This window comes from Cryptomeria japonica, chromosome 11, assembly GCF_030272615.1.
Source record: "Cryptomeria japonica chromosome 11, Sugi_1.0, whole genome shotgun sequence".
NCBI lineage: Eukaryota > Viridiplantae > Streptophyta > Pinopsida > Cupressales > Cupressaceae > Cryptomeria > Cryptomeria japonica.
Genome location: NC_081415.1, coordinates 29,410,874 through 29,426,015, shown reverse-complemented (window position 1 = coordinate 29,426,015; position 15,142 = coordinate 29,410,874). Strand labels below are relative to the sequence as shown.

Here is a 15,142-nt window from a genome sequence, read left to right as displayed (position 1 = left end):
ACATGGGAGACATTCGTCCAAGGCATCAGTGCGAGAGATAAATTTCCAAAATTTGATAGGCTAAGAGCAGATTGTCTTCAAGAAGAGTCAAGGCTAAATAAGAAGGGGATCAAACAAGAGAACATTGATGAAGGTTTCCATGTTTTAAATACCAACTCCAACAAGAAAAACAAGAAGAAATACTTCAAGAAGAGAAAGAACCGACATGACAAAAAGTCATCCAAAAGAGACAACTCTCACATTCAATGCTTTAGGTGTGATCAATATGGACACTATGTAGCAAGATGTCCAGATAGAATCAAACAACAAGCTACATTTGCAAAAGTTAAAAGGGAAGAATATGACTCCGAGAAGCATGTATTCTACTCTGCTCTCTCCAGTCAAGTATCCAATAAATCCAACACCTGGATCATTGACAGTGGGTCTTCAAGACACATCACTGGGTATAGAGAATTGCTGGATTCCATGGTAGAAGAAATCGATGAAGAAGTAACCATTGGTGATGACTCTGCACATCCAATGAAAGGCGTCGGTACCTGCACCATTAAGCTGAAGACAAGCATGTCACTCCAACTCACTGGAGTTCTATTCATTCTTGGCATCAAGAGGAACTTAATCTCCATATCTGCACTTGAAGATGATGGGTACAAAATAACCTTCATGAATGGTAAAGTTCTAGTATGGCCACAAAACTCTTCCATCAAGAAGGCTATAACCCTAGGACATAGAAAAGGCTATTTGTACGAGGTATGTATTGAATCTAACCTAGCCCTACTTCATGAGATTGTAGATTCTAATGAAATTTGGCATAGAAGATTAGGTCATTTAAACTTTCGTGCTTTATGTTCAATGGAAAAATTAGTAATTGGTTTGCCTAAGTTAAAACAATACCATTCTGGTACATGTAAGGGGTGTGCCCTAGGCAAAAATACTAAGAGTTCCTTTCAGAATAGTTCTAGAAAAATAAGCAATGTTTTAGAGCTAGTTCACTCTGACCTATGTGGGCCAATGTTTGTACTATCATTAGGGGGGTTCCTTTACTATGTAATATTCATTGATGACTTCTCCAGGAAGACCTGGATCTATTTTCTTAAACGTAAAGAATCAGAAGAGAATCTCAAGAGATTTAAGGAATTCAAATCCCTCTCTGAAAACTCTTCTGGAAGTCTTAAGAACTGATAATGGGAGGGAATATACCTCAGACATCTTTAGGGAATTTTGTAAAGAAGCTGGGATTAAGAGGGAGTTCACTGTTCCTTACAACCCCCAACAAAATGGGGTTGTTGAAAGGAAAAATAGAACCATTGTAGAAGCAGCCAAAGCCATGCTCCTTGATCAGAACTTAGAAACTCACCTTCGGGTAAAAACCTCCAACACTGCTGTTTACATTCAAAATAGATGTCCTCATTCCCACATTGAAGACAAAACCCCTGAAGAAGTCTTCACCGGGATAAAGCCAAATATCACCCACTTTAGAATATTTGGCTGCCCTGTTTATTTTCATATACCTAAAGAGAAAAGGACAAAACTAGAACCCTCTGGGAGAAAATGAATCTTTGTTGGATATAGTGAAACCTCTAAAGCTTACAAAATTTTTGGACCTGGACATAACAATATTGAACTTAGTAGAGATGTTATATTTAAAGAAGACATAGCCTTCAAAAGGGCTAAATAGTCTATTGAGTCTGAAACCCATGCTCCATCTTCAGACCTAGAAAAGGATCCCGTTCCTAAGGTTCAGAGGGAGTATTCAGAAGAGAATGAGAATGAAGTTCAGATTCCACACTAGGAAAACCTTAAGAAAAGACCACTATGGGTTCACAAAACAATGGAAGATGCAAGGAATTTCATAGCTCCTTTAGGGACCTTTAGAGAAAGTAAGAGGCCCCAAAGATTCTCTAGCTATGTAGCTTTAACGAATGATCTCTCCAAATCAAAACCTTCTAATGTATCATAAACACTTAAACACCAAGTATGGAAAGATGCCATGTCAGAGGAATATCAATCCATCTTAAACAATGATGTTTGGGAAATTGTTCCTAGACCAAAAGGAAAATCTGTTCTTTCATCGAAGTGGCTATTCAAAATCAAACATGCTGCAGATGGTAGCATAGAGAAACATAAAGCTAGATTTGTAGCCAGAGGGTTCTCACAAAAGGAGGGAATAGACTATGATGAGAATTTCGCCCCAATTGCTAGATACACCTCAGTCAGAGCAGTACTAGCTATTGCAGTAGCCAAAGGATGGAAAGTCCATCAGATGGATGTAAAGACTGCCTTCTTGAATGGGAAAATTGAGGAGGAAGTCTACTTAGAACAGCCAGAAGGGTTTGAGATCCACAATGCAGAATCACATGTGTGCAGTTTAAAGAAAGCCTTATATGGACTGAAACAAGCCCCCAGGGCCTAGTATGAAAGAATTGACAGCTACCTCATGGGATTGGGATTCTCAAAAAATGACGCAGATCCAAATCTATACTTCAAACGAATCAAAGGTGATATGTTGATATTAATCTTGTATGTTGATGATCTTTTGATTACAGGAGAAGGTCACCTTATTGATCAATGTAAGAAAGATCTTGAGAAGGAGTTTGATATGAAAGATTTAGGCCTTCTACATTACTTCCTTGGATTGGAAGTTTGGCAAAATTCTGACAACATTGTGCTTAATCAAGGAAAGTACACCTTAGACATATTGAAGAGATTTGGCATGATAAACTGTAGACCAATGACTTCTCCCATGGAAACTAATCTTCACAAACTGAAGGAGGCAGCAGCAGATTCCTCATTGGTAGATCCTACACTCTACAGACAGATGATTGGATCTATAATGTATCTAGTCAATACTAGACCTGATATCTGTTATCCAGTAAATGCCTTAAGTCAATTCATGTGTGAACCTAAGGAGATTCATCTTATGGCAGTAAAACATATAATGAGATACCTTCAAGGCACTCTCAACTATGGACTCAAGTATGAGAATATTGATTTAAATATACACGGGCTCACTGATTTAGATTGGGCTGGAAGTGTGACTGACAGGAAAAGCATCTCAGGATGCTGCTTCAGTTTGGGTTCAACTATGATATCTTGGATTAGCAAAAAACAGTCTTCATTAGCTCAGAGCTCTACAGAGGATGAATATATTGCACCTTCCATGGTTGCACGAGTATGGCTACGGAAGTTACTTGTGGGATTATTCAGAGGACCAATGAAGCCTACTATAATTCATTGTTACAATCAGAGTTGTATAAAACTCTCTGTAAACCCTGTGTTTCATGATAGATCCAAACACATTGAGATCCCCTATCACTATGTGAGAGATATGGTGGATAGAAATGTGATTCAGTTACAATATATCAGTACAGGAGACCAGACAATAGACATACTGACCAAACCTCTAGCCAGAGTAAAAGTTGAACACTTCAGAAAAGGTCTTGGTATGATTGAGTTATAATCAGTTTTGTAATCTGTACTAATATATGAGATGTTTAATTTGTGTAAACTTCTTTTGTCGTGATATGACTTTATGGGCTCCACCCCCTATGTACAAATCTAAAAGGTGACGATCTTTTAGACTATGAACACTTGTATTAAACATTACGAGGTGACGATCTTGTAATGTTGATATCATGTTGACTTGATATCACTTTGACTCATGGATGTGCCATGATGTGTTATGGTAGACATTATGGGACGTAATGTCAGTGCACATGCCATAACCTTGATATAAGGGAATTCAACATTCCTAAGTATTTTATATCCAAGGTATCACGTGTTATGTGATATCTATATCACAAGATGATGTGATATATTCCTATGTCACTCATTATGTGATATTTCATGTTACGAGCATATGTAATATGATCCTTTGTATTATGTAGTCGTATAATATATTTTATTATGAGAAATATGATGCTTATTTCATGGGTCTATAATTATCTTCCCTAGCTAAGAGGGAGTGTTGAAACTTAGTAGCTTCGGTAAGATAAATGATTGAATGAGAGACTTCATTTATCTTTCATTCAATCATCTACCTTATCGATATAACTACAATTTAAGTATAGACCTCATGATTAAATAAATGAACATGTTATAACCATCTCATATGCATAATTGATAATATTGATCATGTTGTGATCAGACTGGAATCATAACTACCATAGCTATCATATCATATGATAACTATAATAATTATCATTCTAAATCACATATTAATACCGAATCATTTAATCATGTTTAACTTATCCCAATCACTTATTGGGTAACAATACATTGCCCCAATTATTAATAACTATCGGCATATGTTAATAGCATGACCGATAGTGATCGGTACAACACATGTTAAAGAGGAAAGACCTGACCAATGATTAACAGCACAACACATAAGTAATGTGCTTATATTAACCGAAGGGGTGTCTATGCACCGATCAAGACATGTCTTGATTGGGCATGTCTAAAAGACATGACCAATCAAGGCATGCCTTGATCGGTGAATCATAGGCTATAAGTACCTGCAAACGAAGTGCTGGAGAAACATCGAAATTATTAATGTCATCTTCAGCAACCTGTGACATAAGAAACAGAAAATATCAGTAAAGAAAATAATAATATACATAACTTCAGACTTGAACATAAATTTGAATATCATTTACATTTCCTTATTTGAAAAGGTACTCAAGAGAGCAAGTGAAGTGTGATATTTTCACCCAATCTACAATCACCTACTGCACCCAATCTATCTTTCCTATGTCTTTCAATGCATTGTTCAACACATGAACACAACAATTGGTCCAAAAGATGTGCTTGTAAGCACCCTCCACCATCAAACTAGCTAATTTGCTTACATGTACCGAATTAGTGACCACTCGCACAGCATTGGATGCCCCAACCTCCTCTATGACATCTCTCAAAATATGACATCGGAATTCTGCATCCTTGCACTTCCTAGAACAATCAATGGCTCTAAGGAAATATGAGCCAATTGAACATGTGACTATCATTTTGATAAGTGGTCGATGCCTAATATCGATCCAACCATCCATGACAATAGAGTAGACCATCCTAATCCAAAGTTGTCTCATGTCCTCCATCACCACACTCACCTTGGCAAATTCTTTGTCAAGAAGTGTAGTGTGTAGTTTTTGTTCTTAGGGGGAGGTGAATGAGGAACCATAGAAGCTACATCTCTGATCATTTGTTTGAAGGAGAATGTGCTACATGGAATGGGATGGCATGGGCATAATTTTTTTGGTTATGGAGGACTTTGCCACATCTCATGCATGCACATTGAACAAATTTGCAATTAATTTTTGGCTGCTTTCTAGAAGTAGTCTTCCTCTTCCCTCTTGTGGAAACATGATTATCACTACTAGTACTACGAGTAGGACTACCAACATAGAGGGCATATGCATAGATGATTGTGCGGATTTTGTTTGAATTGTGATTGGCAGCCCTGTAGACTTTGATTCTGCCTCCATGTGCAATCTATAATACTCTACCCTCTAATTGTTTTTTAACCTTGACCCATTGGCCTGTAAAACCCAATAAATGAGAATACACTCTTGTGTAGATCCCATTAAATTTTTCTTTACAAATGTGACATAACCTCAATCTACTACCCCCTGATTTTTTCTTTTTTTCTTTGTCTAAGGCTGCCACCAATTTACAGGTGCAGTTGCTGTGGTACCAATTTGGCAAGGGAACAATGCAGTACAGTTGAAGCCGCAATTTTGCTAGTGTGAAACTACTGTAGTAGTGATAAGATGAAGGAAATTGTCGGTAATTGGTAAAAATTGATGTACTAGTCCATAGGAAGTGTAAAATATTCAAGGACATGGTGCATAACTGATAACTAACACACCAAAACTTGATTAGGTTGGATATGTGTGTCATATTAATAGGAAACAAATGAAAGTCTCCACATGATATGTTTGATGTTGCATTCATGGAAGGATTTAATTGTGTGGAAAGCACTATGCCTGTTAATGCTAGAGTTCAAAATGAGAAATTTTTTACGCAGATGATTGTTAATCAATGTTTCAAGATAGATTTCTTCCAAGTTGTTGCTTTTCAAATTGTCTGCAGCTAACAGTTATCTATCGTCCAAAGGGTTTTGCAGCGTACAAATGTCTAACCAATAACAAGCAGCCTATTTCATCTTTAGACTTGTTGGTCTGAGTTTTACTCCGTGCATATGTGTTTCTAGTAAGAAACTCTATGTGGTTATCATAATTGTAGAAGGATATGTAATAGTTACATCTCTTTGTCTTTGAATGGCATCTACTTAATTCAAATCTCAACATACTCACTTTAAGTTTGGTGATTCTACTAAAAGGACGTTTGAATTCCATACATGAAATATTGGGTGCTATCTAGTTACAAAGCTATGATACAAATTATTAAGGGTATATTTTTATTTTATAATGATCGTAACTGGGTTTTTCAATCTATGAGAAACATATTTGCATGTTGCAGAGTGCGGGAGATGCATATCCAAAAGAAAACTTTTCGTATTAAACTTTTTTACTTGTACGTGGTAAAGCTTCTAATTAAGCACTTGTTTGGTTTCATTTAAGGTAAATGTCAGTCTGCGATTTTATGAAATATTGAACAGACATTATTGAAGAGCATGATGAAACTACTAAAAAGACATTAAAATTACAAATCTGACATTTGTTATGACAACATTCTAGTCAATGACCAGTCAGTGTGAGCATGTTACCGATGTATTTATGCTAAAGTTTTATTTGTGGCAACAATTGGAGTCCGCATTTAGGAGTGTTTACTTTGTATTCCTGTATGTCACTATATTTTTATTATACGGACATGCAAGATTTTGTATACATTACTGCATTTTAACCCAATTCAAACTTGGCTTGCATTGGATCAGGGGGTCAATGCTTTAGGACATCTTCTTGGAAATGCACAATGCCATTTGAAGTGGCTGATGGTAAACAAATGCAGCCTTGGTCAACCTGGGGTTCTCAAAATCATCAAGGCTTTGTCGGGTAAGTCTTTGATACTTTATTTAATGCTAGGTTTTATTTTTGTAAATCAGTTAACTTGGGAATACACTTCAAAAATGTGAGTATCACTTTGCAGAGAACCGGTCCCTACAAGAACTCGGTCTTGCTGAAAATACAATTGTTGGGGATGATACCATCTTTAATATCGTTGGTGGAGCTGATAGAACCAGCACAGCATGCTGTGGTGAAGAAGTTGTTACTAACAAGAACAATCATGGGGAATATTCAGAAATTAGAACGAGGGACAAATCAATACAAATTGAAATCCCAATTGTCATGGAATGTGTAGAATTTCTCGATCGTGCGAATGACGAGCGCCACAGTCCAGTTGGCCGGATGTACCATTCAATCCCTACTGAGTTCAATTATAATGGTGCCAAAGCTTGCACTGGCGATAAAATTGTAAGCATTGAGCAACACTCACAACAAACTTATAAGAAGCATGACAGAAATCATAATAAGTATGATGTGGCGGACAGTGAGGATGAGGGAAGACCGGAAGGTGTCAATTGCTCCTCCCTTGAGGAGGATTGTGCAAGCTCATCACGTTCATTGGGGCTTGTCCGGGGCAGGTCTCATCAATTTCAGGATTTCCAGTCAATCATAAGTCCTCCACCAAAAGGTGAGACCAAAGCAAACGGAATTCCACTAACAGAGTATGCATCTGAGCTCTCCTCAGCTATTTGTTTGGCAAGATACCTTCAGCTATTGGACCTGAGTGATAATTTGCTTACTTCGGAAATAGTAGAGCAACTTTATGTTGCGTGGTCATCAAATACAAGAGCGGGTACTCCAGTGAAGCACTCTGACAATCAAATTGTTCACTTTACTGTGGAAGGCAGGCAATGCTGTGGCCTTAGAAAATGCTGTCAGAGATCATGTTGAGGTTTTTTGTCAACTCTGATTAAGTTAATGTATAGTACTACTAGTTGTATTTGATGTCAGTTTTGTATAGATCTCTTTAATTCATGTCCTACTTAATGTCAATGGCAATGGAAAAGGTTTTATCTGTCAATTCACTCTCGTGCCTGGATTTGAAACTGTTAGGAATTAGTGTTCACGCGAGTGTTATATTATTTGTTAGGTTTGTTATAGTTTTGTTAAAATATTGTCTGTAGGATAATATATTGATTGTACGAAATGTTAGTTTGAACAATTCATATATTTAGAAGATTTATTGGCGATATATAATGTATCATTGAATGAATGGAGCATGAAATTAAAGACAAGCAATATTATTTTGTGAATTTTTTATGTTTCGCTTCTGACTTTGCCCATATTTCTTATAGAAAGCTCTTCAACTTTTAATCTCTTTAAGAGTGTTTTTATCATTCCAGCTTGAGCCACACAAGCAAGGAATCTGTCTCCATTATATTTTGGCGTAAGCTATCAAGGAAGTTTGTTATTTTCTGTGGCCATTCTGATCTTATCCAGTCTAATATTTTTTATTACGAACACCGGTTTATGATTGTGAAAATTGTACATTTTTAGTTCTTGACGGAGAACTATAGTAATCGTGTATGATATTGTGAATTAATATGTGCACTTTCCTATCAATAAGAACTATTGGCTTTTGCGTAAGAAGCTCTGCTGCAATTTTCAAAGTGTTAAGATGACAATTTTTCAGCAAATATATTTAGAAAATGATTTCTTTATGCTCATTGATTGGCAGATTTAGCGTTTCATCACACCATCACATTGGCTGAAAGATTTAAGGTCTTCTCAAACCCATCACATTGTTGAGTTTTTTAAAAAAATTTTTTAAGATGAAGCTTATGCTTTCTTTCTGCCATGCCTAATAAGTATGAAACTGACAGTCCCATGAGTGTACTGGGTGGGAAGTGCTGCAGGCTTGTTTGTAGGTGCTCGCGAACGTGCCACCTCTTCTGCATCTGCTTACTCAACTGTAGGCACTTTGTTGTGGCAAATCAAACTCTGACAGAAAGTAACAACTATTTCAAAGAGTAATTTACGTCGAAGGCGTCTCTTTACATGAGATGGACAGCCTATTATTTAAAATCAAGGCCGAAAATTCTGGAAAAGCTTTCAAGACGATCCAAACAATATGAAGCGTTTGATTTTTGGTGCACTAAATCTTAAACTTTTTCTGCCGGTGCGAGCATGTCAGTCTCCATCCCTGCTCTGACAAATGCCAGGCAGTCAAATCTCGATAGGTGAAAGAGATTAATGGCAACGCAAATTCACATATTTCTTTACTGTTTTGCGCTCCCAGTTTTACACATGACGTGATGGTTATCTCCAACAACACCTCATGGTTGATCACGAAGTTCAACTCCTCTTCAAATCCAGAAATGGCTCTGAAATTTATCCAATCGTCTTTGTAAATTTCAGCAGAAAGTGCCAAAAACTTTATAAATTCCATCGACATCTGCGCAAGAGCAATATATCAATGGCGGTGAGCAACAACAGTAAGGTTTTAGCACACAAGCTCAGTATTGTTGACTGCTTGTCATTGCAGATGGTTGCTTTTGTAATGTATTGTAAGCATTCGGTGCTCTGATTGCTATGGTGATAAGAAGTCCTGCAATGCGAAGGATTGTTCGATTGTTTTCTGATCTGTGTTCTGTTTTATCAACGTCTATTTGTAAAAGGCCGCATTGTCTGTAATTGTTTCAGCGAACATTTTTTTATAATTTCAATGGGTGGATGTCATTTTAACATAAATTTTAAATGTTTTTTCCTTAATTGCCATCGCATATTGTTTGTTGCAACGCCCGCTCCATCATCAGAGAATCAATCGCTAAAAATACAAGCTTTTGTATCTGAGAATATCGAAAAAGCCTAAAACTCTTTTCATTTGACAGTAGATAAAACTCTTTCCAAGGGAAATTAGATTTATTTAAAGGAAATAGGGTAGTTTGAAATTAGCTTTACGACAAGAGCCTATTTATGAAATTATATATGATGATAGAGATTGGCGCAAGAATGGGCTTTTTCCTCGTTGAGATTTTTATTACACAAAACATTATTTGTTAAATGCTAATCTATTCACCACATGTAATACACAAATGAATGCAAAAATATATCATAATTTTTCTATTTTATTTTCTACATCTCCTCGGAGTACCCATTGCACACCAAGGTGCAATTGCTAGTTGGTACTGTTTTTAAAAGAGCAATTAGTGCTGTTGCAAGAGGCTTTTTTAGTTGGGAAGAGTGAATGGCAAGCCATGGAAGAATATGTAGTGGAAAGTAAAGATGTGTTGAATTTTGAATCACCTCAGGATGTGGGAAAAACAAATGACCAAACAAGCACCCATCGAGTGGAAACAAGAGAAGGTAAGGAAGGAGGTTCTTCTAAAATCCCCAAGTCTTAGACACAAGTTATTAGCAATTCTACTAACAAAGTAGAAAAGCAAACACTCAGGTTGACAATATGCAAGACAGAAACCAAAGAAAGGTAAGTTAGAGCAACAAACATAATCATTAAAGGTGTGAAGGATTATGGAAGAAATGAATGCACTCTTGATTTGGTTAGTGACTTTTTAAAAAACAAGTTGAGTTGGCAAAGATGAATTTGCCAAGAATGGAAGGTGGGTAAGCTTAGTGACGAAAGAGCAAGACCCATTAGAATCATCATGTCAAACATACGAGACAAACAAATCCTTCTAGGTAAGAAACAACTCTCAAGGGGCTCTCGCTTTTCTCTAGATGAAGATGTAACTAATAGGTAGTAAGAGGAAAGGAGGGAGAAATTGTCAATAGTTAGAGCAGCTAGGGATGAGGGAAAAAGAGCATGGTTGTACAAAGGCAAAGTGGTTATTGCCTCTTTTGGGCCTCATTTTAAAATAGAACAACAAGCTTGTAGCAAAGAAGTGGTAGCAAATTATTTCGTAGAAAACTTGCCACCAAAGTCAGTATGGGTTAATGAGGAGGTAGATTCAATTTTTAGTCTTTCATGCCAACACAAATAACAATCAAAACCTACCCAGATTTCTCTAAGTCTAGTTTGTTGGAATTGTAGAGGTTGTCGTTGGAGACGTGGATTTGGGTTAGGGCCTATTGTGGAGAACAAAGACGTTATTTGTCTCATAGAAACTCATGAGCATGAAGGGTGCAAGACACCTTTGTTTGAAGGGTATCTGAAGATGGTAGCGTGGAACAAGGCAACAAGGAATGACAAAGGTCACAGGGATATTATGATCTTAGTGAAGGAAAAAGGTTGTTTGATTCAGCTAGAAAGAGAAGAATTGAATAAACAATTCATTTGATTTAAAATCATAGAAAATGGTAATCTCATTCAAATCACAACATGTTATTGTGCTCCACAAGTTTCAAAAACTTACAAGAACAGGGGTCGTAACCACAAAGATCCTTTTGTAGCTTTAAAAAGGGATATTACAATGTGTTCTCAACTTGGTGAAGTACTTTTAGTTGGTGATTTTAATGCCAGGACAAGTGAACAAGCCAACATTATGTGTTGTAAGGAAGATTGCAATCTTATTTGGCTTACAAAAGAAAGTATTCATCAATGGGCCAAGGTCGCAGAAGACAACAAAGGTTGAAATGTTTTTGGGAAGCAATTGATTACTTTATGTGGGTCATTCAATTTAGTCATTTGCAATGGTTTGGCTAGAGGGATGAGGTTTGCGAATTTTACTTGTAATACCTATAATGGTGCAAGTGTTGTGGATTATGCCATATGCTCACATGGCTTGTGCGAGAAAATGAAAGTCTTGAATGGTGAACAACTTTGGGATTTAAATTTTGATCATAAACTGATTTATTTAAGCTTCTCTTGGATTGAAACGAAACAACTTGGGAGGAAATCCACCTATATTCCACAATCTCCTTTAAAGGGCATAATTTTGTTAACCCCCCAAAAATGCAATACCTTCCAAATAACACTTGAAAGGCTTTTTATTGAGGAGAGAATACCTATTCGTGGGCTATGTAGTCCCGAGCTTATAAATTTAATTCATAGGGCAGTTCTTGAATGTAAAAGAGCCAAAAATAGAAAAGTTGAAACAAATTGTTTTCCAGTCAATGCTTGGTTTGATGATGGATGCAAAAAGGCAAGGAGAACTTTGAAAGAGACTGTGATGTAGGAAATTAGGCAAAGGAAATTATAACACAAATTAGCCAACCACAAAGCTAAAATGCTATGAAATGTAATCCTAACACATTCAATAAAAGTATAGAAACAAAACATTTAAAATAAATGCATACCAACGCAAATGTCCCTTCCATTCCCTTCCATTGTTCTTCTTTCTCCTTCAAATTATGTGGACATCACCTACAAACGCAAGTGCAAATGAAAGCAAGTTGATGACAAAATGATAGAAAATTAGACAACATAAGGATACTTGAAATATGGTTGAAAATGATGAATAAAGGAGTCTAATTTATAGAAAAATTGGGGATTGACTAGATGGCCAAGATTGAAAAGATTTTTTGTTAGATGGACATACCTAATTGAGTAAACAACAGAGTTGCCATTCGGGGAAGGATGAAGATATAAGAAAGCAAATGGGAAGATATTATGAGAATAAATAATAAAATCTTCAATCTTCTTCTCATAAATACCAAATTAGTAGGTTGGAAATATCTCCTCACAAAAAGAAGATTTTTAGAGATGCATACCTCATTTTGGAATTTAAAATAAAGATTAATGAGATATTGCCAAAAAAATTGATTTTTGAAAATCAAGAAAAGATAGTAGTTTCCAAATTCGAAAAGTGGGAGGATTTTAAGAGAAGATTTAATAATTAAAAATTATTAAATATCTCTATATAAGAGGATAAAATGGAAGAATAAAAAAAAAGAAAAAAAGGAAATAAAGATGAATTAATAAATAAAAATTATCTTTATTTTGGAGGAAGATAAATATGATAAATTAATAAAAATGATTTATTAATTTATTGCTCATATTTATGAATTAGTTATTTAAATAAAATGAATTTATTTAATTAATGGACAAAGGGAGAAATAAAAAGAATAATTTAATTTATCTATTTAGGACTTAGAAGAATTGTTAGTAAAAGGGGGCTTAATTAATTAATTAAACCTAAGAGGCACTATGCACATGATATGTTAAAAATAAGAGACACAAGTGTTGACCATTTTTTAGTGTCTACAGAGACAAATAATAAACATATTAATCTCAAAGTTTACAAGCAAATTTTAAGAAAGGAAAAAGTTGATTTCATGGTCATAAGGAGGGAAGAGTTAATCTTCATTGGAAAAAAGAACCCCAAGCTATTTTGGAAAGAACTTCATTCGAGAAAGAAGCACAATGAAAATATTATTATAGCATCTCAATGGTTCGATTATGCAAATTAGCTTTATGAGTAGGATTCTCAAGTTGCATCCCCCCTTTGGTCAACACCACCACTAAGCTTTTCATCATGCAAGAGATCAAGATGGGTATTAAGAAGTTGGGTGCGGGTAAAGCAAAAGATTTAGTTGAACTTCAAGTTGAGTATCTAAAGTGGGGTACGAAAATTCTTGCACCTCACATCAGATTTTTTTTCAATAACATCATTCAACAAGGGTTCCCTACTGATTGGACAACTAGCTTAGCAATACCTCTTTTCAAGAGTGGGGATGTCAATAACCCCTCTAATTATAGAACCGTTATTATAAATCTTTTGTTTGCAAAGTTATTTGGTAGTATGATAGAAAACAAAATCAACAAGGGGGCGGAAGAAAGTGATAAAAGTGCTTAAGGGAAACATGTTTAAGACCTAAGCATTCCATAGTTGATCATGGTATTACTCTAAGGCAAATCATTGAAAAAGTTTGGGAGCAAAAAAAGAAAGGTTTTTGTTGTTTTGTGGTTTTCAAAAAGATTTTTGACACAATCACTACAGATAAACTTTGGCAAAGATTGGAGGAAATAGGGATTCCTATACATCTTAGAGTAGTTGTTCATAGGCTGTATGAGGAGGTTGAAGTCAAAATCAGAACTTTGACTGGCATCTCTGATAGTTTTAGGAGTGATATCGGGGTCAAGCAAGGTTGCCCTTTGTCCCCTACACTCTTCGGTTTATACATTGACAAATTTGAAGAATGGTTAAACCTTCAAGAAGGTGATGGTGTTCATTTGGGCGAGTTTTTTATAAGGCTTCTTTTGTATGCGAATGACCTTATTTTGATTGCTAGGTCCGCTCTTGGCTTACAAGAGCACTTACACTCTCTTGAGTAGTTTTGTAGAATAGTGGGGATGCAAGTCAACATTCGCATAATGAAAGTGATGGTTTTCTATAGCAAAAGAAAGCTTAACCAACATAAGTTATTTTTTGAAGGCAATATTCTTGAAGAAGTGGCAAATTATAAGTAGCTTGGTATTGACTTCAACAAAAATCTAAGTTGGGAATGTTGTAGAAAGAAGAGAATGTTGGGAGGTTGGAAAGCATTTTATGCTTTTCAAAATAGGTGCAAAGAGGTTGAGTTATGGGATTGGAAGATTACCCAAACTCTCTTTGGGCTTTTAGTGCTTCCATTTGTACTTTTTGGTTGTGAAGTGTGGGCCAACAACACATCTGATTTACAATGGGAACAAATTGAGCAAATTAAAAAATGCTTGATTTCAAACAAATTCAAACTCAAAAGTTCCATCTCCTATGATATCATATTGAGTGAAGTGGGGGATGCACCCATTGAAGCAATTGCTTAGGCGAGACTCACAAGGTATTTGAAAAGAATTGGGCAAATGGAAGAGGGTTGATGGCCTAAGGTTGTCTTCAATGACACAATATGCATAACAAAGAAGACTTTGATGAGACAAAATAGAAAATTGTTTAGAAAATGGGATATATACTTGAATACATTCCCATGGATAGTAAGGAGATTAAGACTTATGTTATGGATAAGTTCCATATGCGTACTTGGGATAAAGAGCTAAGGAGAAAGAAAAAATATTATATTTAAGAGTTTAAACCCTCTTGTAACCATCATAAAAAAGTGTACATAGGGGCCAATATATCGTGGAAATCCAAAATCCTCATTGCTCAATTAAGAACTAATTCTCATCAACTCTGTTGCGAAACCGGACGTTGGAAAACACCAATAGAAGCTTGGAAGGAAAGAGTGAGCATTTTTTGCACTTCAAGTATGGTTGAAATTGAAAAACACTTCATTCTTGAATGTGA

The 15,142-nt window shown here is 35.9% G+C and overlaps 1 protein-coding gene across 1 annotated transcript in view; it reads left to right on the top strand.

Moving 5' to 3' along the window:
• LOC131050840 (protein TONSOKU) overlaps window positions 1-8,257 on the top strand; it is a 157,045-nt gene extending 148,788 nt beyond the window's left edge. The window contains exons 18-19 of the mRNA XM_057985133.2: window positions 6,893-7,010; window positions 7,105-8,257. Of these exons, the coding sequence (XP_057841116.2) occupies window positions 6,893-7,010; window positions 7,105-7,913 (927 nt within the window). The 3' untranslated portion in view covers window positions 7,914-8,257. The remainder of the gene's footprint in view (window positions 1-6,892; window positions 7,011-7,104) is intronic.
• Window positions 8,258-15,142: the final 6,885 nt, after the last annotated feature.